Source organism: Amblyomma americanum, chromosome 4, assembly GCF_052857255.1.
Source record: "Amblyomma americanum isolate KBUSLIRL-KWMA chromosome 4, ASM5285725v1, whole genome shotgun sequence".
NCBI classification, from domain to species: Eukaryota; Metazoa; Arthropoda; class Arachnida; order Ixodida; family Ixodidae; genus Amblyomma; species Amblyomma americanum.
In genome coordinates this window covers 114,160,478-114,186,117 of record NC_135500.1, presented here as the reverse complement: position 1 = coordinate 114,186,117, position 25,640 = coordinate 114,160,478, and the positions used below count along the sequence as shown (strand labels likewise).

General features: G+C 45.5%; 1 protein-coding gene and 1 long non-coding RNA gene across 9 annotated transcripts in view; one reads left to right on the top strand and one right to left on the bottom strand.

Moving 5' to 3' along the window:
* The window catches only part of LOC144128241 (uncharacterized), a 165,044-nt gene that overhangs the window by 15,541 nt on the left and 123,863 nt on the right, over positions 1–25,640 (bottom strand). The window lies entirely within an intron of this gene.
* Positions 3,446–24,940, top strand: LOC144128237 (uncharacterized). 8 transcript variants are annotated; one of them, XR_013313751.1, is made up of 6 exons: positions 3,446–3,737; positions 8,645–8,810; positions 8,877–8,968; positions 9,064–9,152; positions 21,657–21,774; positions 22,180–24,940. XR_013313751.1 is itself a non-coding variant. In XM_077661492.1 (5 exons), the coding sequence occupies exons 2-5, from the start codon at positions 8,805–8,807 to the stop codon at positions 15,292–15,294; spliced, it is 252 nt and encodes an 83-aa protein (XP_077517618.1). In that variant the 5' UTR covers positions 3,463–3,737; positions 8,645–8,804; the 3' UTR covers positions 15,295–21,385. The 8 variants fall into 8 exon arrangements, 4 of the variants coding, with proteins under 4 accessions (XP_077517617.1, XP_077517618.1, XP_077517616.1 ...); XR_013313752.1 differs by lacking the exon at positions 21,657–21,774 and adding an exon at positions 14,509–14,780; XM_077661492.1 differs by lacking the exons at positions 21,657–21,774; positions 22,180–24,940 and adding an exon at positions 15,230–21,385 and having other exon boundaries at positions 3,463–3,737.

The following is a 25,640-nucleotide window of genomic DNA, read 5'->3' as shown; positions in this document are numbered from 1 at the left end:
TCGTTGAGGCTAACCGTGTAATTAGACTAATGAGTCGACGACTAAGATACGGGGTAATGGAAGTTAACAGGGAAGTGTACAAGGTCAGGCCCCACCCTTTTGCAGAGGATGGCATTCACTACGGTGGTGCCACTGGCAAGAGGCTGGGTAGTAGGATAGGTCACCAGGCAACAGCTTTCTTGGGTGGACCCAGAGGTCTGAGGGAGCCAGTGTAGAGAAGGAAGAACCAAGATCAAACGGACGATCGAACCACGGGAGAAGAAATAGACACAAGTGCCTGGGCCAAGTTAATTCAGATATATGTTTCATTAACATGCAAGGTGGTAGGAATAGACTGATATGGGAGGAAATAGACGAACAGTTAAGGCATGAGGAATTAATGGTTTATGGTTTAGTGGAAACGCATCTTGGAGACATGGAGCAACCACCCTGTAACCCAGACTACGCATGGGAATATTGCAATAGAACAGAGGGCAGCAGAAAGGGTGTGGAATTGAAGCATTCATTCATAAAAGTATGAATTTTCAAAGGGTTAAACTGGGATGCAAGGAACATTTATGACTAAAAGGAAAAGTGGCAAGGGGAGCAAACACTCCTTGGCTTTGTATACCTGTGGACAGGAGCTAATGCCAAAGAGGAAAACAGGAAAATGTTAGAATGTATTGCAAGCAACATTGATGATCGAGCTAGGAGGACAGGGCGAGATAATTATATTAGGCGACATGAACGCACATATAGAAGACCTGGATGGGTACACGGATCTGACAGGAAGCATGCTGCAGGACATGTGTGACAGGCATGATTTAGTTGTATGCAACAGCACCGAGAAGTGTGAAGGGCTCATAACATGGGAGGCGGGGAGTCTGCACTCGACAATAGATTATGCACTAATGTCACAGAGGATGTATAATAGATTAGGGGTAATGAGCATAGATGAAGATGGTTCCAGAAGTCTAGGTAGTGACCACGAGCGTATCAAGTTGAGCTTCAGAAGAAAAAGCAATGTAGGACTGAAGCAAGATGAACAATCAGGGGGAAATTTTTACTCAGAAAAGCAATTGGAAGCAGCAGTGCAAACAAATCGAGAAAGTAATTTTTGAGGATAGTGAAACAGAATGGACTTATACCAAATTAACTCGATTACTGGAGCTAGAGCTAGCTAAGGTGCGAGTAAAGCTAAAAGGGAAGAGACGCAAACCCAAGAGTTGGTGGGATGAGGAGGTCAAGAGGGCAATAGAAAAGCGCAAGGAAGCATCCAGGGAACACAGATATTCCAAGAAGAGGGGGGAACCAGAAGTTGAAGTAGACAGAAAATGGGATACCTTCATTAAGTGTAGAAGGGAAGCTGCCTATTTGATTAATGAGAAAATTAAAAGAAAGGGTGCCCAATGGATGTCAAAAGTAATTAAAAAGTATGGAAAAGCAGCCCAAAAATTCTGGAAACATCAAAATGCAATGAGCGATAAGACTAGGCTAGAGCAAAGGTTTATTGTTACAGATCAGGGTATTCGACTAGAAGGGGATGAAGCGATAAAACACATAGGAACAAATATGACAGAAAAATTTAGAGAAAGAAATGTTGCACATAATTTATCGAAGGAGGATAGGCCGGTTACTGCAACAGCTTCACTTGAGCAAAGAGAGTGGGAAAGGGCAGAGAAGAAGGTTCCTAGTGGCACATCAGCAGGACCAGATATGGTATCCCGATTATGTTAATAAAGAATTAAGCTAGGACCAAAATCCAAGCAAACATTAATACAGGTAATGAATAAAATGGTAGTGGATGGGAAAGTCTCCGATGAATGGCAATTAAGTAGAATGAACATGATATATAAGGAAAAAGGGGACAAAGCTGATGTAAGTGACTATCGTCCCATAACAGTGAAATCTCAGTGGTTTACAGGGTGGTGATGCAGATTATAAAGGACAGATTGCAGGCTTGGGTGGAGAACGAGGGGGTGCTAGTGGCACTACAAAATGGGTTCCGGAAACAAAGAAGGTTGGAGGACAATCTCTTTTCATTGATGCAGTGTATGAGATTGCTGAAAAGGAACACAGGCCCCTATGGCTAGCATTTCTGAATATTAGGCGAGCCTATGACAACGTTATTCAGGAGTATCTGTGGGACATATTGGGCACATTGGATGTGAAGGAACACAGGCCCCTATGGCTAGCATTTCTGAATATTAGGCGAGCCTACGACAACATTATTCAGGAGTATCTGTGGGACATATTGGGCACATTGGATGTGAAAGATGGAGTAATTTAAACTTTTAAAAGGTGTGTGTGTGTGTGTGTGTGTGTGTGTGTGCGCGCGTGCATGCGCGTGCGTGCTTGCGTGCGTGCGCGTGTGTGTGTGCGTGTGTGTGTGTGTGTGTGTGTGTGTGTGTGTGTGTGTGTGTGTGTGTGTGTGTGTGTGTAAAGGAAACAGAGTGCTTATAAAATGGGAAAAAAATGTACCAGAGCTTGTAGAGATGCAGCGGGGGCTTAGGCAAGGATGTCCTCTGTCTCCTTTGTTGCTCATGTTGCACCAGCAAGGGTTGGAGACCAAGCTAGAGAGGAGCGGACTAGGCTTCAACCCTTCTTTTTTCAAGCAAGGAGAATGGATTAGGCATATATTACCGGGACTAATACACGCGGACGATATAGTGATAATGGCTGACAACAAGGAAGATTTGCAGAAGTTGATAAACATATGTGGTACAGAGGGAGATAGATTAAGTTTCAAGATTAGTAAGGAAAAAATCTGCAGTCATGATATTTAATGATAAGGGCGGCAAGCATAGAATACAGGAGTTCACGCTAGAAATAGTGGATGAGTACAAGTATCTTGGGGTGTTTATAAATAATGGTGCTGAGTATCTGACAGAGCATGAAAAATATGTAATGAATAAAGGTAGTAGGAATGCAGCTGTCATGAAAAATAGGGCACCGTGGAATTACAACAGATATGAAGTGGTAAGAGGGATCTGGAAAGTGGTGATGGTTCCTAGCCTGACTTTCGGTTATGTGGTACTGTGTATGAGACCAGATGTTCAAGCAAGGTTATAGTATAAATTAAACAACGTGGCGTAGGGAGGCTAGCTTTGGGAGCACGTGGCAATACAATAAATCAGGGGGTACAGGGTGATATGGGATGGGCATAGTTTGACAGCAGAGAAGCTAGCAGTAAGATAGCATTTGAGGAGCGATTGACAAAAACGGGGGAAAAGCAGTGGGCTAAGAAAGTTTTCAGACACCTGTATATAAGGAATGTTGACATGAAATGGAGAAATTGAACTAGAAAATCAAGACAAGTGTAAAATTTCTTAAGTCATGGCTAGGTGGCTTGAGCCACCGCCCGATTTAAAGGGTTCAGGCCGTATCCATCCATCCAGCCCACTGCCCTCTTCTAGTACGGATGGATGGATGGAGACTTGCCGCGCCCTCTGGCATGACTGCACACCGCGCGCCGCTTCCGGCGTCGGTGCGCTCGCCTCAGCTCGCTTCGCAATGTCAATGTCGCATGCCTGATAGCATGTCGGAGGATTGAAAAGGAGTGCGCGCGTGCCCCGCGAGTCCGCGACCACAGTCGAGGCGGCAGTATGGACGGCGACATTTCTGCTGAGCAGATAGAGACCTGGGCGGCCTATGATCGACGCTGGAACGAGACGAGGAGGAAACGAATCGCCGAGGAAACACCGGAACAGCGCGCCGTACGACTGGCTAAATGCCGTGAATATGCCGCCGCGAGACGGGTACGTTATATGTCGTCTTTAATGCAACCACATAGCTAGACAACCAGACCAACCTGGAAGATTGCAATCAAGATTAACCACGGCTAACCAAGCTATGCTTAGCTTTTGCTACGTATATCTTGGCATAGCCGAGCTAAGCCACTGCCAATTGTTTTGTTTTTTTTTTATTCTGTATGCCTCAGCGTACTTTACCCTTAACGCGGCAAATAATTTTACGTTACTGCAATGCCTCATAAGCGCCATACGATCGGCATGCGTTGATTTCGAGATCAGAGCTCGAGATGGAAGCAATGAAAAACAACTAGAACCACCAATCGACTGGTCTTGTGACCCATTGATTAGTGAGTGCATATCAGGCCATCAGTTCCATGAACAAATAGGTATTGGTCTATGCGGAAAATATGTATCAGTCGATAAGGTGTACTGGATTCTGTATTGGTCATACTTTTCATATGCAGCCCATAGGTAGACCGATTCAACCAGTACCATAGCGGTATTCACATGACGTCATCCGCAAGGGGCGCTAGTGGCCGGCGCGCCATTCGCCATGTTGGTGGCCGCGCGCGCGGCAGCCGCGGCATTTACCTGGCTTGTGATGTGTGAAATGTGAGCGTATTTAGCGTCTCGCCGCAGATCATTTCTGTCCGACCCGTAACACCGTGTGACTGAGTGGATACGCCGTGAACTGCGCGATGCAGAAAGAGCAGGCACGCTGAAAATGTTACATTTTGTGAAAACGTCGACCCGTAGGAATGTGCAGGTGCCGGCTTGGTGTGCGACGTACTACAAGACGGCTGCCGTGCGTTGAATTCACCGATATTGAGGTCTGCCTTGTGCACGGCGTAAGTTTGCCGACAGGCCGAGGAATTAAAGGATGCAAATCTATGAGAGGGCGCAATTGCTTGACATGCGGTCGAGCCGAACGTCCGTCCAGAGGGTGCCGACGGCCGAAGTGCCGTTTTTCACCTAGGTGAGTAGTTAAACGTGTATGTTCGTTTAGCTAGCTTAACTTGTCATCTCTGTCTGCTGAAAGTGATGTGTTACTACTGAATGTAGCGGAATTGCTGCACATCGCGTTGCTGCGAACCGGCCTACAGATTCCAGGTCTTGTGCACTGGAAGCAACGCTACGTTTCTACAATCAAACCTGCAAAACATTCTTGCTGTCTGCCATTCGTGCTGCGAGTGCATGACAGTATTTGCTCGACCATTTTGTCGCGTAAACAAAGCAGATATGACACAATATGCCTTTTTGCTGAAACAATGAGTATTCGGCGGTTCGCGGACTACAGCCGCTGGAAATATGAGTTTCAGCAGCGTCCGCTTAGGAATATGGGTAATTAATCATGTGCTGTGTTATTCACTATGTGTGCTGCATGAGTAGCTGACAGTTATGAACTGATATTAAAAGCTGCAAGTCGTTTGCATTCTTGCGTGCAATGTAGCCGGCCAGTTTTGCTGCCGAATTGCGGCACACAGCTCAGTTAAATCACGGCACAGAATTCTGCTGCAAACTTCATGCACAATAAGCATTCTACAAAGAAAATTAAACGTTGTCGCATTTAACAACGTGCAAAGATGTTACGGATCACCAACAATTCAGGCCGGATACCTCACGGTGCACCGTGACACTGCGCGAGCTTTCGCGAAACGACCACAAACATGGCGCGTTTGTCGCGGCGACGCTTTCGCCGTCTGGTAGCGCGGCCTCAGTGAATACCTCCTATAAGATGCATCGATCAATAAGGTGTACCGGTTTCTGTATTGCCCTAGTACAAATGCAGATACATACAACCCGCACCGGTCTGGCGCTCTGGCGGCGCTCGTGTAGGCGATAACGTCAATCGAGAAACGTTGTCGCGTCGAGGAGGTGATGGCGCGGCGATGACCACTCTGCCGCTCGCCTCTTGCTTGCGGGGATTGCCGATGTTCCCTCCGCTGCCGTGAGCTGTGTGGCTGTGCCCCCGTGCGGCGCGCACTTCGTCAGGCCCTGTTTACTTCTCGCGTATATATACCTGCACCGCAGGCCGAGCCCCAGGATCCAGCGAGGACCGATAGGCGGTTCGGCGTGCTCGTAGGGCCGAGCAGCCAAGGCAACGACAGCGTACTACGCTAAGCGGATCGAAGGGCCAGCACCAGATGATGCAGCAAAGCGAGCGCGGCTAGCGGAACGACAACGCGTTCGTCTGCAGCGCCAACGAGATGCAGACGCACCAGGCTATCGTCGCAGACTGCAAGCGCGACGGCTTCAGCGTCACACCGCCAGCGAAGAACTGAAGCGACGTAAGCGAGAAGCGGACGCAGCGAACGAACGAAGCTTACCGGCGAGCAGAACCAGAGCAGAGGAAGTGTCGCGAACTTCGCCATGCAAAGCATTCAGGCAGAATCACCACTGCTTACGATTGTCACTCGCGTCAGATTGCCCGAAGGCTCTTCCGATCTTTTCCTTGGCACTTCATTGTAACTCCGACTTTCGCGGCATATGTCTAACATTTTTGGAACATCGACTAAGGTATAGAAATGGGAAGTGTGCTTTGTTTTAAGGAAATTTTTCGAGCCATTGGATAAGATGTCCCTAGTTAATAAGTACCCACTTATATTATGAAAACACGCCTGCTTGCCTTAATGAACCATCTCCTTTACATGAAACGAAATCGTACATAACATGATGCAGAATTCTCACAGAAAGAAATAATAATACCAGAGATTGTTCATTGCAATGATGAAAACGGCCAAGGAAGGAAGCCTCAAGTGCTTGACGAGTCCTTGGCCCCTACATGTACAAAAGCATCAGGGTAACATCGGGCTCGTATCAGGCAATGGCATCACAGTAACATCAAAAGACGGCCACAAAAAGCTTGTGGTGCACATTGCGATAATAAAAAAAAGTGGCGCATGATATATTTTTTTAAAGGCTTTCTTATGTTGGCAACATATAATTTGTGGGGACCTGCCCTGCAGCCCCCTGAGTTTGCTTTCCCGCGAGGCACCGTGCAGCAGCAGTCTCACCCCGAGGATGAACGCGTTCCCTTGTCAGTTACACTAACTGGCAAGAGAGGGCACCAGCGTCGCTGCGCGGGAGACTGCTGAAGCCCGCCCACGGGAGATGGATTAACTGGCAAGAGAGGGCACCAGCGTCGCTGCGCGGGAGACTGCTGAAGCCCGCCCGCGGGAGATGGGGGCTCTTCGGCGGGGATCGTCGGCGCAACCGGACGTGTCGCTGGCGGCTCCGCTCTTCGCCGGCGGGGCGAAGAAGCGACGGGGAGACAGGCTCCCGTACTCGTCCCGTCCGGCCTGCGGAGTTTATACCCCTTGCCCTAGCGCGGGCGAACATTCGCTCGGAACCTTGCCGGTGCGTCGGACGACCTCGATTCATTAGCGTACCTTGTTGCTAGCTGGCGTTATTGTTGCTGTAGCAATAAATGCCTGTTTGTGTCAGCCAATGTGTCGTTCCTTTGTTCCCTCAGAGCAAGGCCCGCCGTGGTTGGCGTGCGCTCGGTAGCGTACGCGACCACGGGGTGGGGTTCGGGCGGCTTTGAACCGTGTCAGCCGCGATTGAGTGGGGAGAACGTACTTATCTCCCCCATTCAAACCCCACAAATTATCTGCAACCTTTGTCCGTAAAGTTTCGAGACTGATTTATTTTTTCTCTAGAAATAATTCCCCCAAACAAATGTTGGTACGTATGTGCATCGCTATCTTTTCGTGCTAACCTGAGCTATTTATGTTAATGGTTGTGGCAGCAGCTAGATGGCACTAGATGTAGAAAAATACGTTGCTACGACTCGTTTTGCGCATTCTACTGTGAATGAGTGTGGCTCTATTTACGTTCGCCTCGAACAGCGTGTTGACATAAAATCCTGTGTGAAGCTTGGCAAGACAGCCACACAGACGTATGAGCTCCTTCGTGACGCTTACGGCAACGAAACATTATCGGGGTCGCGAGTTTTCGAGTGGCACAGGAGGTTCGTTTCGGGGACAACGTCGGTGGAAGACGACACTAGGCAGGGGCGCCCTTCAACCTCACGGAATGAAAACAACGTAGCTCTGATCAGGGAAATAGTACAGCAAGACCCCACCATTACAGTCCGCATGCTATCAGATGCTCTCGACATTAGTAAGACAACATGCCACCAAATTTTGCGTGAGAACTTGGGGAAACGAGAGCTGAATGCCAGACTTGTGCCGCACTCCCTCACACAGGACCAGAACGACACGCGGGCATCGGTGAGCGCTGATTTTCCTCTCCGAAGCAGAGAAGGATGCTGCATTCATCGACAGGTTCATTGCTAAAGACGAAACATGGTGTTTTCAATAACATCATCAAACAAAGACGATGCTGATAATATTTTTCGATGCTAGAGGTGCCATACATCAAGATTTCGTCCCACAAGGGCAGGCGGTGAACCAGGAGTTTTATATCTGCGTGCTGCAACAGATGCGTGATGCACTGAGACGCCGTCGCCCTGACTTATTGACATCTGGACAATGGAGCCTTCTTCAAGATAGCGCTAGGCAGCTCACTGCTCTCAGCGTGACAGAATTTCTCGCCAAGCAGAGCATTACTGTACTTCCCCATCCGCCATACTCGCCTGACCTCTCCCCATGCGATTTTTTCCTGTTTCCTCGTGTGAAGAGAGCGCTAAAAGGTCACTGGATGGGGAGCGTGGAGGCCATTCAAAATGCCACGGCAAAGGAGCTGACAGCCCTGCCAAAAGAGGTGTTTTCCAACTGTTTCCAAGACCTCAAGAAGCGTTGGAAGCTGTGTGTAGAATGCAAGGGAGACTATTTCGAAGGGGTGATGCACAAATGATTTTAATGTTAAACGCATTTCTTTTAATGAACTCAATCTCTGAACTTTTTTGGACAAAGGTTGTACATCTATATATATTCTGTTTCTGTTTCTAGGCCAAGCTCGCTGCACAGCGTGCTGGTGACGGCAGGGAGCACGGCCAAGGGTTCTTGACAGACTGCAAAGCTGGGATAGTAGTGGGCACCTGTGGTGCTTGTGGCAGATACATTACTTCTCCTCCTGTTCCTGGAGTCGGCACACAGACGGAAGCAAAGCATGAAAGTGAGCATGGCGAATCTCGGCTCTGGCAGTGATGCTCAACACCCATTCATTTTCATGTTCATGCAGAAACGCAGGCACGAGCACTTGTGCGTGCCAGGGGGACTCAGACATAAGTATGTAGCTGATGTCAGCTGGCGACATCATGGGCACCATTCAAGGTACTAACAAGGCACTTGCATTGCACAACAGCTCACTGTCAAATTGTTCGTCTTTTGGCTGATGTCGCATCTGCGGTCATGTCCTGCTGCTGTAGATGTTATCAAGGTGCAGTTTGTGGGTGTTCACGCATCCGCTTGAGACCGGGAAATGTGGAGCAATCCTTCCAGCATTGGATTTCAAAAGGTATGCTCATTTTGGGCATTTGAGCCTGAAACATGTGTTTGCATGCTTATTTCATCTGCGCCTGTGTTCTGTTACCACTATAAAAATGTTTACATCCATGGAGTTTGCACCTGCTTTGGTTAATTCCACCAGGTTGGTTTGGTTTGGGCTGGGCTGAGCTTGGGCCTGAAAATATGTTTTCTGAAAAGGGCTTCTGAGTGCTAAGGACGCAGCTGTAGGAAGGCAACAGTGAGGCATGACGAGGCTCGTGCGTTTCTGATCTTGGCCTTGGCTAGATGTGGCGGGGGTGTGGTACAGTGGCCTATCAGATGCATTGGTAGCTCCTCAGTTAAAAAGAATTGAGTATACCTCTTCTGACAGAGGGAGATCACAATTGTGAGCTGGAAGACACTGGCCTGCAGTGCGCCGGGAGAGAGAGCAGGGATTAGTAGACGTCATTTATTGCAGTTCGACTGGAAGCCTTGCAGAGAAAAGTATGAGTTTTGATATATCATTGTATCCCTGCATTTCTTGTAGGATTTAACCTTTTTTTTTTTCACGAAAAGTAAGAGAGCCGCAACGGTGGCTCAGCAGTTGTGGTGCTCGGCTGCTAACCCGAAAGACACGGGTTCAATCCCGGCCTCAGTGGTCGCATTTCGATGGAGGCGAAATGCTAGAGGCCAGAGGTCCGTGTACTGTGCGATGTCAGTGCACATTAAAAAACCCCAGGTGGTCAAAATTTCTGAAGCCCTTCACTAAGGCGTCCCCATAACCTGACTCGCTTTGGGATGTTAAACCGCAATAATCAAACTAAAAATAAGAAAAAACACTGAACAAATAAAGGAACATAAAATCCCAAGACGTGTTCTACCCTTGAAAGCTTGACTTTCTTTTTGCAAAAGCTGGAAAGGTAATACGATTATCATACATTTGCTAATACATAGCTGTATTTCTAGAAGAATGTATGTAAAGTCCAAATTAGGGCCACATGAAATGCTCGCTATACTGGCTAAAGCTGCTGTCCTGAAGATACGTAGCGCCTGCGATACTTTTGCACTGGTCAACACTTATTTGTGTGTTGGATCGTTGTGCACTAATCTTGCACCTCTTGATGTCAAATGGGTGAAGCTGTTTTAGGACAGTCCTTGAAGTGTGTTTTGTCTAGAAGCCATGACTCCCCAGAGGAATACTACGCATGCAGCAAGACTGTCAGTTTTGTGACACGTAGCTATTGCTGAAGATGTTGGTGTTTACACCCCTGAGCACTGTCAGATGTCAACAGCCTTTGACCTGAATTATATTTCGTTTCATACATCAGGTGCAACGCTGTGAAAGGTACGGTAGTAGTCCGGACGGGAAAATAAAGGAAGGCGTGTTACACTGCGCTTGTTCTGTGGCCAAGTGGTCTAAGCCACGAGAAAAGTACAGCGTCATGTCAGCAGTAAGAGTCCATTTGATCAAGTTCTTGACAAATGTGTCATGTGGTAAGCCTGCAGGCAAAGTATTCACTATGTTTCGCTCACCACAAGGAACACGCTACTTTTTGGTCGCGGATGCAGGCAGTGCAAACAAGTGCACTAGCTTTGACAGCGTTGCACCTGATGTATGAAATGGAGCATAAGTGAGCCTCATGACCACCTGTTCCTGTCAGTGTGTGATGAGCGTATAAAGATTGTTTAACGGCTAGGTTGAGTTATTGTTTTAAGGGTTTGACAGCAATGGATAAGAGTGTCTTCACCTCCGCGAGGCTATTTTTGGACTGGCTGCAAGATTTCTGCATAGCTTTCTTTTATTTGCACACTGAAAGTTCACTTACCCCCAATATTTACAATGGGTGTTCATAAGTTCTGCCTCACTGGCTCTCATATTTATGTAATTCGTGGAATTGAAATATGCCAGCTTGGAAGTAAAGTTTGGAACCTCTGGGCTCTTATTATCATTGAGGTTGGGTTTTTCAGTTTAGACCAAAAAAGGCCGATAACAGTCAGCTGAATTTATTTCTTGAAATTTGCTTTTCGGTGAAAAAAAGGTCATTATCCGTGACATGCCAGCTGTAGCTAGCTGGCTATATGGAGTACGTGTAAGAAGAGAAAACTGCTCTGTAAGAGGGGAAAACTAATGAATTGTGGAAGCTATAGGCAAGGCATGTATTGTGCATTTTAAGACACTGCTCTGCGATCTCAAGCCCGCGTTGATTAAGGGGAGAGGCGGCTTTGAAATTGTTGTATTGGCTTGTAAGCCTCGTTTCGTTCCTGAAATTGACCGGGTACTACTCCAGAAAAATTTCATTGACCATGGTGGGTCCGTTTTTTGGCAAAACACTTGAACAATCAATGTTTTTATTCATTACTGTTTCTGCAGAGATGTTCACCTTGCAAAGCAATTCCTAACGACTATTATGACCCCTTTTGTTTTGTTGTACTCTTAAACCATACTGCAGGTCAGAATTATTTGTTTTTCAAATTTGAGTTTCATGTCTGAAATTTTCTTCTGACTGTAGACAAGTCAGTGGGCACTGCGTCGCGAAAATTCAAAACTAAAATTTGTTTTGCGAAAAAAAATTCTGCGAATGTCTAGGTCTGTAGCACATTGGTAGGAACATATTCAATGTTGAACCAGCTTTCTGCCATATTTTCTTAACTCTGCAGTCTTTTCATCAGAGGAAATATACATATTAGAAAACAATTTTCTCGAGTTATAACAGTGAAATTTTGTTAGAGTAGTTGCGAAACTGTTTTTGAATGTGCTAGAAAAATTTCATGTATATATATCAGGAAAACACTTAGGTGTTCCTCGGTGAATCTTTTGAATGCATTAGCAGCCAAATGTTCGTTATATCTGAGGTTGACATACTCAAGTTCCAAGGTGGTCAGTTTATGTCTGTCAGATCCGAAGTCCAGACACGAAAGTTCATTATACCCGAGGTGGCATACTTAGGTTCGTTATATCAGAAGTAACACACGAAAGTTCATTGTATCCAAGGTAACACATGAAAATTAATTTTTTCCGAGGTTAACACGCGAAAATTCGCCTTATCTGGGCTTAAAATTAAAGTTCGTTATATCCAAGATGGTGAACTAAAGAATGTTATATTCAAGGCTAATACGCAAAATGTTGTTATATCTGAGATGGCATACTAAGGTTCATTATATCCAAGGTAGTGTACTAAGTTCGTATAGAGCAGACAAGGGAAGGGAAAAGAGGGGCTTTCTGTGGCATACATGACAGAAGCCAACAGTCACTGAAAGCAAGGAGTGGAGGGAATGTTTTTATTTTTAATTTGTTGTGTTCATCAGTGGGAGCTTAATAGGGTAATTATTTTAGATCTAGTTGATTAGAAAACAGACGCATGCCACCGTTAGGATCTGAACCCACGACCGAATAAGAATTTAGTGTCCAGTGCTCTACCAACTTAGCTACCGCAATGGCTGTCCAATCTTCTGCTTAGCTGAAGAAAACACCACATGCCGCTGTTGAGACGTGAACTCTTGACGTTTGAATCTAGCATCAGGTGCTCTGCCAGCTAAGATACACTGGCAGTTGTCCAATCACCGGACACTGTGTATTCAGATCCAACCAGCATCATCTGGTTGTTTTTTCTTTGGCTTTCTAATCAATTATCTTTAAAATAATTACCCCATTAAGCTCCTATTGATGGCTACTCGGCGAAGCCATGACCATAGCATTGCACGCTTCAACTGCCGCACCTTAGCACTAAAGTCTTCATTTTTTCTGGATGCAATAGCACCATGGAATGGCCAACCAAATTTCATCGCATCATGCACTAACCGAAAAGTATTCCGGGAAAAACTAAACGACTATTTTTCATGAGGGAAAAAAGTTTCTGCCATATTCACCTCGGCACTTTGAACAGCTGTTTATTGTTACTTTTCTTCATTTGTGTCGTTTGTCTTGCACTGTTTTTCTCTTGTATTGATTGAGTGTTACATATATAAATTTTTTCCTGTTTCGATCCCATGCATTCCACTTAGCATTGTATAGGCGTCACAATATCATTTAACTGTTACATACTGTTTTTTTATTATTGTTCTATTTTATCAATTTATTCTTTCTCTGTCTTGATATTGATTTTGCTCCCCCCTTATATAATGCCTTCAGGTATAATCAAATTAACACCACAGATTAAAAAAATCATCCCCTATGCTTTTTGGTTTCGATGACTGTTGGCTTCCGTCATGTAAGTTCGTATAGGCAATATACTAAGTTTTTTTGCAGCACATTGAGCACGTCTTCCATTGTGACAGGTGTTCCATAAAATAATATTCTCTTAAAAAACGAAACCTTTGCTGTGAAATAAGTCGTAAAAAGTCAGCTGAAAATTGAAGGCAGAGGTGCAACCTCTGTTTTTAATGAATAGAATTGAAGGGTGTTAGCTTGAAATGAAAGTTCTGACGTTCTTCAGACAATGTTTTCGTGTGGCACCTGTGACATATTGTTAAGCAGCATGCCATCATTCAAGTTGCTAATCGTAGAGAGTGGTCCACCTAATAATATCTGCTGTTGAATGGATGCCATATATGAGGGAAGCCTTCCTTGGTATTGGGTGCATTGAAGGTGCCTATGCAGGCTGTAGCACTAACGTGTAACCACATTCAGTCTGAGAGATGAACACCTTGTCTCTGCATCCTTCCCAGAGCTGCTGGCGCCTGTTTGGGAATTTACTAATGGGTGGCCATTGCAATAAGCAGGGGGTTATAGAACACGCTGATGTGTTGCTTGGTAGAGTTAATCACGTCAGTATTTATGAACTTCAATTTGAGAAAACATGTTCCAGGTGGGTCCCTTTGTCAAGTGACAAACAATCTGAAGCAGGCCGAACTGCGCATGTACCGAACTGTGCCGAACTGTGCATGTAATTTGGCTCATTACTGAGCAGATGGAGTCATCTTTTAACATAGTATCCACGAGAGATGATTCACCAGCTCATCAGTGCAATCAAGCAATTTTAGAATGTTCCATTGAATACCGGCTTAGTAGCTCTTCTTGTCCAGAGGGTTGGGTTCATGCTGTAGCCATCGGCCAGCAACGTGATGGTCACCACCTTTTTGAGACTCTATTGATGTCGCATGTCTCTCTTTTTGTAGCATGCAGCAACTCTTAGCTTAAAATAAATTTGCAGAGAGGGGTTTTGAACTTGTGCTTACATCAGTGTAGAGTTTGCTGAAATAAAGATACGGCCAATCATGACCACACTCGTCCTTACACTAGTTGTGGGACCAATACGATGCTGTATCGAGTAGCCGCAGCTCCAAGTCATCTTCCGTGCTGTTTCCCTGAGATGAAAAGAGCATAAACTTTACATTAAAGAGAATAACCTTTATATTATTAACGTGTACTTTTTCTCACTCTCCCCAAGATGAAAAATACTATGCACTTAGCACCCAACAAAAAGGTCACCTCTGCAGTTTGCTGCTGGTGTCAGCAGCTGCCCTTGTCCTTCTACAGTGGCATGCAAATACTGCATTTGCTAGTGCACAGCTGGAAAGACTGCATGGCTGCTGCTAATGACCATGCTTTCTCGTGGGAAAGAGGACATCCCAAACTGTAATATGAATGCGACATCCTTCAACTCGGTTAACAAGAAAGTTACAGCCCAAGGACAAAACATTTACATGCTCTTCCTTAATGGTGAGAATGCATGGTTTGCGTCTACGAGAGGTGATTAAGCTTTCTGGAAGATGCCACATGTAGTTGTGAAGATGTAAAAGTATATTTTAGGGGGTATGCGGGCCATGTGCATGAGTCTGTCTGTTTTCTGTGGCATGTTAAAGATTGTAATCGTCGTGAACTTTGGTGCGAGAATCTTAGTTGCCTTGTGGAATGCAGGACTCACTCATTTATTTTAACATGAGCAAATTTTGCTGTGGGGGGCTTGCCTATTTCAGTCTGCCTGAAATTGGCAGCATTGGTTCATGTACTTGGCATCTGCAGGTTCAGTGGCAGTACGCTTGAAAAAGGTTTGCACTTTTTGAAGGTTCAGCTGCAGTTTGGGCAAAGATGTTAGAGCCAAGATATTTAGGAATATATAGTCATAGGGGCAGATTAATTATGCTGCAAGGTGCATCTATTTCTGGCAGATGTTGGTGAGTGGCGACACCACGGGTTGCCGAGCATCCCCAGGGACATCCCCGCAGTGGGATGATGGTGAACAGTGCATCACCACGGACCCGAGCACCCGCCCTTAGCCGTGCGTGGCATCGCCGTGTCCTAGGAAAAGGGGCACCTGGTGGTTGAGCCGATGCCGAGCGTTTGGACCTTTAAGGTGCCTCGGCGGAGGCCACACACCACTTTGGCCCCAACTTCTTGTAGACGGCACCTCCAGCCTGTCCTGACCGGAGGAAATCGGCAGTCGCCTTTTCCTATCTTTTCCTCCACCTTTTACTTTCCTGTCTCTTTCTTACAACTCTTCTGTCTCCTAATCACTTCTTAGTTTTTCAATTTTTCTTGGCGGCAAGGGTTAACCTTGTGTGGCCAGCCACCTTAGGTTGCATCATGTTTGGTTATAGTTAGGGTGTACATCTGGCGTGGGCAGGACTTGCTTGCAAGTTCCTGTCCCGTCCCCTAGTTGGGCTCCGTGGTGGGTGGCTGGCACCATGGCTGAAAAACTTAATTTTTTATGGCACCCCTCCTTTCCAAACCTGATTGTTATCTCAAAAGAGGGTTGAACGATGAGGAGTTTTTTTCAGAAAAGAAAGGTATCATTCCCAAAGTTTCACGTTGTCCATAGCGAAACGAAAGGAAAACCAGCAAGGCTTATATCCCCGTTTTCGTTAGCAAAGTGCCTGACAGATACCTTGGGCCTTGGGTGCAAGGTCTCAATATAGGCCAGCGATGACTTACTGCTTGAATTACATGACACCGTCCAGCACTCAAAACTTGCAAACATTGTATCAATAGGGGAGATTCCCGTCTCCATCACGTCACACCGATCTCTAAACACAGTCTGAGGCGCCATATCTGAGACCGATTTTGTCCACCTCTCTGAAAAAAATGCTTGAAGGCCTTACCGACCAAGATGTCATAAACATTTAGCGGATAAAGATCCGGAAGGATAACAAAGAAATACACACAAAACACCTGATCCTCAACTTCAACACCAGCACACTGCCTGAAAGCATTGAGGTCAGCTGCCTGAAAACAAATGTAACGCCATATATACCGAACCCACACAAATGTTTCAGTTGCCAGAGGTTTGGCCATGGCTCACAGACTTGTCGCGGACGCAAAACTTGCGCGAAATGCTCTTCGAAAGACCACAAATCCAATGAATGTGTTGCTGCCCAACGCTGCACTAACTGTGAAGGAGATCATGCTGCATACTCCAGGGCATGTCCGTCCTGGAAGTAGCTAACACTACTCCGCCAACCCCGAAGCAGGCTGTGCAGACTTCCCGGTTCAGCGGGCCTCAAGACCTTTTCCCACAGGTCGAGGTCTAACTTAAAAGTCAGCGTCCATTCTGCACAGTCGTCCAGTGCCTCTGCAGAGGCGATGAACACAACCCTGGGCAGCCCAGTGGCATCCAAGTCAGACGGACGGCGGAGCTCCTTGGATTGATCGAAAAATTTAAGGCTCCGAGTCACAGGGCCAAATGAAAGTTAATCTAGTTTTTTCTGCATACACGCACACAACATTATGATGTCTTTCATAATACATTGGAACTGCATAGGTCACATAAATAACTATAACGACATAAAATGCATTTTAAACACAATTTTTTCTCCTATTGCTTTGTGTGCCGGAAACCACCTTAGGCCCTCAGCACATAAAGGTGCTAAAGAAATATACGGTCTTCCGCCGTGACCCAGAAGGGCTGAGCAGACTCTCGCGAGGCGTAGGCATCATTGGGCAGCCTGGAGTAGCAGCTCGCGAGATCAAACTGAAAACTAGATTCGAAGCCATAGCAGCCATAGTGCTTGATTACAAAACCATTACACTTTGTTGCATATTTCTTCAACCACACTTCGAAGTAACACAACATGAATTAGTGAACCTTTTAGAACAGTTACCGGAACAATACTTGGTAGTTGAAGATCTTAATGCACAGTCTTGTTTCTGGGGCAGTGAGGAAACCGATAGAGGTCAGGTCATTGAGGATTTTATACTATCTAACAATATTTGTTTACTGACCACCGGTAAACCTACTTACTGCTTTCCTAGTTCAGGAAAAGTGAGCGTTATAAATTTGTCTTTCAGCTCTCCATCAGTTTTTAGCGATTTTAAATGGGATGTTTTAGACAACCCCTATGGAAGCCATCATCTCTCTTTTGAAATCTGCCTTTCATCCCCACCATCTGTCACCCTGACAAAGCCACGGTGTTGGAAGCTCAATTTTGCAGACTGGCAACTTTTTAGAATTGAAGCCACATTAGAAAATATTGCATTATAAAATCTTAAAGGGACTATGCAATGAATTAAAAGTCACTTGTAAATGTTTTCAATGCTTAGAAATGATGCTAAGGAGCATTTTCATTAAGTGTGAGTCTTCGGAACTGAGGTGGCAGTTTGTTATGAATTTGTAAAAACCGTGTTTTTCTAAATTCGTGGGCTGATTGGTGTTCTCATAGTGACGCATTTTGCAACTAAAATCATGAAAATATACGTCACTAGTTCCGTGACGTCGGCAAGCCACCACACGCTGTCATTCGCTGGAGCCACGACAGGCATGACGTCACGGGCTCACTTCCGGTAGCCGTGAAAGTCGTCTGCTCGTGCCGCAACGCGAGCCCCTTGGGCAAGCGTGAGCCAGGTCACTGCCTTCGCGCATATGGTTTCAAATTACCACTGCCACCTACTTCTGTCGGTAGTTCCGGAGCCACAACTGGCAACAAGCAACAGAATTCAACGTGCGCCGCAATCCAGAAAGGCGAAGAGAGACCGTGGAGGCGCTGCCGATGCTGCTGCTGGGGCGCTGGGTGCGACAGCCGGAAGTTGCAAACCGAACGTCAGCGGATGACGTGTTCATAGGCGGGGCCCAGTCCCAGACCTGTTTTCTTTAATTTTTTTCTCGTGCCCCGCGTGTACGAGTGTAGCGGAAGAGGAGGAGCGTAATTTTTAATCGTCTATATCTTGGTTGTTATTGATGCTAGCTCAAAAATTCTTGCACTGTGGTGACGAGTGATCGGATGCCAATCTCTGGTATGCTTTATCTAACCTCAGTTAATTTATTGCATAGTCCCTTTAATGTCAATGAAATAAACAAAAAGTTCACAAATTATATTCTTGCTGACACACTTTTGGCTATCCCTCAATCTTCAGGAATAATACTACGCAACCATAAAGTGTGGTGGACACCAGATTGCAATGAAGTGAAGAAACAACAAAATAAAGCTTGGGGTATATTTCGCACATACCCCACGCAGGAGAACTTTATAAACTTTAAAAAAGCAAGAGCTAAAGCTCAGGACATACATCACAATGCCGAAAAAGCATCATGGCAAAGCTTCGTTTCCTCTATAAACAGCCATGTCTCATTGAAAAAAATATGGGAGGCAATACACAAACTAGATGGTCGCTACTCCCTGTTCACGGTCCCTCTTCTGACAGCCCCTGGTGCACAAAAAAATATAAAAGAACAAGCTGATATATTAGGTGAACATTTTGCTACTGTATCTAGTTCCTCTCATTATACATACTCATTTTTAAATATAAAAATGCAGCCGAAAAAAAAAAAGACTGCCGACAGCAGGGAGTGCTCACGAACCGTATAATAGCCCAATTACACGAGAAGAAATTAACAGCGTACTTTCTTCCGGTAAACAGACTGCACCAGAACCAGATGAAATTCATTATGAAATGCTCGCCCATCTGTCCGAACCCGTTGTAGGCTCGCTTCTGAAATTTTTCAACAAAATATGGGTATCAGGAGAGATACCAGAGGCTTGGAAAAAAGCCTTTTTTGTACTATTGCTGAAGCCGGGAAAGGTGCCTACGTCCCCTAGCAATTACAGGCCTATTGCCCTGACAGGTGTACTTGCCAAATTTTTTGATAGTGTCCTGAACATTAGGTTAATGTTTCTATTACAATCCCATGATCTTGTTGACATCCATCAGTGTGGGTTTAAAAAGGCATGGTCTACAACCAACCATCTAGTCCACCTAGAGAAAACAGTCGGAGAACCATTTATACACAGGCAACACTGCCTTGCGGTCTTTTTCTATGACACCACATGGAGGTTTGGCATACTGGGGGACTTTGGACACCTCGGCACCTGCGGTAGGATGCTGAAATGCTTGAGTGACTTTTTGTCCAACCGTTCAATTCAAGGACGCCTGGGTGCCACTCTTTATAAGAACTGCATTCAAGAGAACGGCGTGCCTCAGGGGTGCATTTTAAGCACCACACTTTTTATAGTAAAAATGAATTCCCTAGCAAAAATAATTCCAAACTTCATCATGTATTCAGTCTACGTCGGCGATCTCTGGATTGCTTGCACATCCTCTAGCATTACATTGTGTGAGAGGCAAATACAGCTGAGAGTAAATAAACTAACAACATGGGCAGATAAAAATGATTTCAAGTTTTCTACGTAAAAGTCAGCAGCTGTTCTGTTCTCACTTAGAAGAGGAATGTACACTGCTCCCTCCCTGTATCTAAATGAAGTCACGCTACCAGTTAAAGATGAGTGCAAACTTCTAGGAATAACTTTTGACAAAAAAGTCACATTCCTGTCAAACATAAACACCCTCAAACAGAACGCTTCTCGATCTCTTAATATACTGAAAGTACTCTCACGAAAAAACTGGGGTTCTGACTTGTCTTTTATAAATTCATCGCTCTGTAGTACACTCTACATTAGATTATGGATGCATAGTTTACAGATCAGCGAGGCAATTGTACCTTAAACGGCTGGATCCAGTACATAATTTATGTTTGCATCTTTCCACCAGTGCATACAGGACGTCACCCATAAGCAGTCTTTATACGAAAACCAATGAACCATTACTTACAGACAGAAGAAGCATGCTCACATGCTCGTGCATTTTAAAAGTCCGTTCGCTGCCGAAACACCTATGTTACCCCATAGTCTCAAAGTGCCCATCTAGAACACTTTTAACAAAAAACTGCTAGCTATCCACTCCTCCTGCGTTTTTCGCCAAAACTTCGGAGTACTTGATAAATTACGTGGCATTCCTCGAGGACGAGATACACTGCCTCCATGGTACAATTTTTCTGCAATCTGTGATCTCACTCTTACACAGTTGCGCAAAAAACAAACTCCACAACAACATATAATACAAGAATTCCTTGCCCTCGAAGAAAAATACAGTAGTTTTACAGAATTTTATGCTGATGGATCAAAAACGGTTAGTTACGTAGGAAGCGCAGTGGTGTGAGGGAATTCAGTGGAAATAGCACGACTACCACAGTGTTCATCCATCTTCACTGTGGAATGCTATGCAGTATGTGTGGCCATAAAAAAAAATACAAAGCGAGAACCTCAAACACGCTATTATTTACACAGACCCATGAAGTGTACCTGCAGCTCTCCATTCTAAAAATGCAAGCAGACCTTTGCTTGGTTACGTCATTTCAGCATAGTAACTGCCACAACTCAAGGACAAAATATAAAACTGTGCTGGTCCCGAGTCATGTGGGAATAAAAGGCAATGAGAGAGCAGATTTGTGCACTGCTCAAGCGCATGGCAAGGAAATAAAAAAAGTAAATATACCCTTTACGGATTGTATAAAGTTAGTACAACATAAGTTAAGGAAAAAATGGCAGACAGCTTGGAATAATGAAGTAAACAACAAACTGCACCTGGCAAAGCCAGTCCTGGGGGAATGGAAGTCATGTTTTACCAAGAGCGTTTCATTGAAGTTATTTTATGTCGTCTCCATATAGGCCACTCACAGATCACACGCAATTTTCTATTGACAAAATAAAACAAACCGGTTTGTGAAAAGTGTGGAGATGACCTGACACTTAATCACATTTTATACTCATGCACAAACTTCATAAACTTAGAAAAAAAATATTTTACTTTGTTATATAATGAACACGTCTGTTTACACCCGGCATTGCTTTTAAGTGAAAATGGAATTGTTGACACGTGTGTTCTTAGCTTTTTAAGAGAGGCAGGTTTTCTCAGCAAACTCTAAATCTTTACCCACTGATTCACTTCATTTTTTGATACACCTCATCCACCTTCCCATTCTTGAGAGGAAGGCTGGGGATTTGTTTTAGTGGTTGGGAGGCTCAACATTCTTGCCCAGCCAAGGATCCCTGCTGAGACTATCTGACCTTCTTTGACGCTCTTGTATTAACCATTTATAAAATTTCTTTCTTCCTTTATCATTAGGGAATGCAAAAAAATGTTTTACGCCGCCTACACCATCGATAATATCTCTTACCTTAAGTTTGGGGCATGATCGCCTGAGCTGCCTATGTGCCATAAAATGCAGCACAACATGCTCCCAGATGCATTTTAAAAATTTTTTGGCACATACATGCGCCACCATGCGGTCTTGCTGTTTTTATGGCACAGTTACTAATTTATTTGCAGAGGACAGCTGACACGGGGTGTTGTGCACTCAAGGGGTGCTTCTTTGCATCCCCACTGATGGTCACTGAAGAACAAATCAAATTGACAACACCGGTTATACAGAAGTCAGGTGCTGTAGGTGAGGGAGCAGCGTGGTGTCTGCGTTATGAAGTCCAGTATGCAATCAAATAAGACCATTCATATCTTGGTTCACTTAATGCTTTTCGTCACTGACGTTTTCATCTTAGCTTGGTGTCCTCATTTACAAATCTCTCCCCAGTCAAATGCGCATCCCTAATGGGGAATTCAGAGAGGGAGTGATATCACACCTTGCGTATTGAACCCAGTGGAGAATGTTGGCACTGAACTGAATACAGAATTGGTATTAGTTGAGCAGGATCACAAATATCTGGTTCCTGTTTTTGCTCTACATAGTTTAGACAAGTAATGCTGTTTGCTGGCCAATATTAAATTTCAGCTTGTTGGAAGCAACAAAACTGAAATGTGTTTTACTGACAGTTGTTTTTGTTTTGTATCCTGGCAGGTGCAATGACATGCTAGCACAGCTGTCAATCTGGAGTTGACATACAACTTTGTGAGTGGAGAAACAGATCGAGTGGCGACGTCCTCCACACCACAAATACACGTGTCCTGTCAAGACCACAGCTATAGCTTTTGACATCTGGATATTGCATGTGCCATCCTTCGCGACATTGACTGACTCCCTCCCAGCAAGCAAGCAACAACAGTGCACTGGCGTCTGCTCAGCATTCAAGGGAATTGTGATTAGTGTGTATGTGCCCTCTATATAGTTGTATATAGTGTGCCAGGACATCACATTATAGTAATAGTGTGATGATGTGGATTGTGCCACTATGGGTTCCGGGTGAACAAAGAAAAGAAGCGTGGCCGCGTGCAGGGCGAGCCGGTGTGCGTGCACAATCAAACGTTGGAGTTCGGCTTCGAGGCAGTTGTGGCAGTGGGCGACTGAGTGGCGGGTCATTCTTTGGAGCTCGGTGTTCCCCAAAACAAGCTAGCCTGCACCGGCAGGGCATCGAGGTACGGGGTCTGGCTACCCGTCCAGCACCATGCTACCCTGCCCGCTGAGTCCAGCCTCCTGGTAGCCACGCGGCCTACCGACGCGCTCCTGCCTGCTGTTGCCGGCCTCCGGGTATCCAGGACGTCACCGCGAACCGGTTGCCTGCTGATATTTCTTTGGCTGTACGTCGGCACCGACAAGGACTGTCGCACCGGAACCATAGTCGGACACTGGTGTTCATCTTGACATCTCTAGGTTGTAAGTGCCTCGTAGTGTATGTGTGAGTGTGTTAGTATGCAAGTGGGCGATCGAATGTCTTCGTCCTCGTCACTCAAGAAAACAGCGTCGTGATGCTGGATGCGGCCTGTTTTATTGCCCAGGGCTCCTGAATGGACCCGAGCCCAATAATTACATCACAAGTAGTTTTCACATTTGTTCAAGCTGATTGGCAGGGTTAATGTGCAGTGCCCTAATACAATTCTGCATCGATGCATTTCTCTGGTGTCCTGCATATATATCGTTCTTCATTGACTGCGTGCTGCACCATGCAGATAACTGCTGATCATCACCATTCCACAGTCACTGCATGTCACCTATTTGCACTCCTACCTTTTCTCTTTCATCATGGCTTCATTGCCACCAGTTGGGCCAAACCATCATCTGTGCGGAAGGCTTACTGTAGGTCTGCTCCAATAATTAAAAAAAAAATGTCTCTTGCCGTAGCGGTGGCCTAATGATTTGAGCATCCGCCTCGCATGCGGGAGGTGTGAAATAGCACTACGAAATAGTACTACTAGTATAGTGTACTAGTACTATAGTACTACCCTTCCCCCCTCCAACACATCAAGTCCAAGATGCGAGCATAGCCCGATGTACTGACAAAGCCACCACCATCAGCAGAAGCCTAGCTGATCGGGGGTGATACAGAGGAGCAAATTGTACAGTTGACGAGAGAAAGCTCCAAAACATCGCCTAGCGAAAGGCCTTTACACTCCAGTTACAAATCCTTCGTAGTGCCCCATGCACATAGTTAAATTAAGCGCAGTGTGCCAGATTGTTTAGCGGTGGATGCTTTCCAATTGAATAGAATGGTATCTTTGCCTACATTCCTGACCTACGAAAAGCTAACTGAACACACTTTATATATTCCGTCAACCTTTGCGTAACCCATGTGAATGTGGTCCCTGGGGTTGCGAATCCCTCTCTTGGGATCTGGAGAGTGTTTGTTCTTTTGCTTTCACGGCCCCTCGTTCCTGTCCCCAGTGCAGGGTAGACAACAGGAACATCCGTGTAAAGCTAAGTCCATAATAATGCGCTCATAGTGCGCCAGGATGCTAAGCATCCTAGTGTGCTTACGAGGGGAACAAGTTACGCTTTTGCCAAAGTCATTGTTTTTAGAAATTTCTCTCCTATGGTGTTGCCACATGAGTCACAAACCACTGAAAAAGATATGCAGTGCTACTTTTATAGCCAGATTTTTTGGTTGTGCCCAGCTTGAGTAAGCACTCATCTTGCTCGTCGCTGGTATGAATCCGACGTTGTACTTCTTGCTCTGCAATTTTTTTAGTTGCTGCACAGATGTCTGTTTACTCCTAGTTGTATTTCTCTCCTTTTTTTTTTTTTTAAGAGCAAAGTTTTGTCATGAAAAGGAAACTGGCCTGCATGGGCATGACCGAATGAGCACCGTGCTGGGCCGGTCATTAGAAATTGATGGTGGGCACCAGTCGGGTGCAGAGTCCGGACCGAAGTTTATGTAGCGGCGAATACGGCCGGTCCCGATACCGGCCCGGGCATACCTCTAGTGCAGAGTAGGAAGTTTTGTTTCGTACCTTTCCTTGAGTCTGAAGCTGCATTGCGCTTTCAGTGGTTTTGCTATTTCTGCAGCTTTTGACCAGCATCGCTTTCTCGCCCTGTAATAACAGCCTCGATGTTTCTTTATTTTTGGCTCATAGGGGATGTGGGCCCGTGATGGTGGAATGGGCATTCTCACTTTTCTAATTGGACTGGCAGTAGACATTGCTTAATGTGTTTTACTAATTTCCTTTTTTTTATTAAATTAAGATGGCCGGCTGATAAGTAGTTTTATGCATGCCGCCAAGGCTAGAGTCTGCAGCTGCAACCTGGCACACCTGTCAGTGCCATCTTTGCCCGAGGGAGGATAAACAGACTGAATTTTTCTTGCTCAGTGCCTTTGTTTCTACCAGCTTTGCCCACTAAGCCGGCACTTTTTGAATACGAGGTTGAGTCAAATAAAAACCACAAATTTTTTGTACCTGTGTACACACGGCACCATATTGCTTTTCAGTGCATGTACCCATGCTTAGCTAGCCGCCACGCTGGCTGAGTGGTTATGGCACTCGGCTGCTGGCCCAAAAGACGCGGGTTCGATCCCGGCCGCAGTGTTCCAGTTTCGATGAAGGCGAAATTATAGAGGCTGCCTGTGCTTCTGGTCAACCGAGCACCCTCAGCGGCCAAAAAGCTACCGATAGTTGGCGCACGCAGTCCCATAGGACCCTGCCAAATGTGCAGATATCTAGTTCCGTAGGCCTTGCAGCAGACGACGCGGTTTTCTCGGTTCGGAAGGCAGCAACCTGGTCTTGTGCGTGCGTGATTAACCTGCTTGTGCACGTATATTTCGTTGTGCAAAGTGTAGTGTTTGTTGTCCTGTGTGGCTGCTTGCACATGCAAGTCATCACGTCCGCTCCTGCCTGTAGTTCTGTTTGAATTCGTCGATTTTGTGCGCGCATTCTGTGTGTGTGTATATCCATTCTGCGCATTTCAGTCGTATATTAAAATCATCGACTGAGCTCTATATTGCTCTTTTCATGTGCCCATCACTAAACGAGCTAGATGTCACGGCACAAAAAGATGTCAAAACCAAAGCGACCATGCAAAGAGACTTGCTTTCGAGTGCCGCTGTGTTAAGGCGGTTACCGCAGCTGTCCTAGCAATTCGTTTGCCGTTTT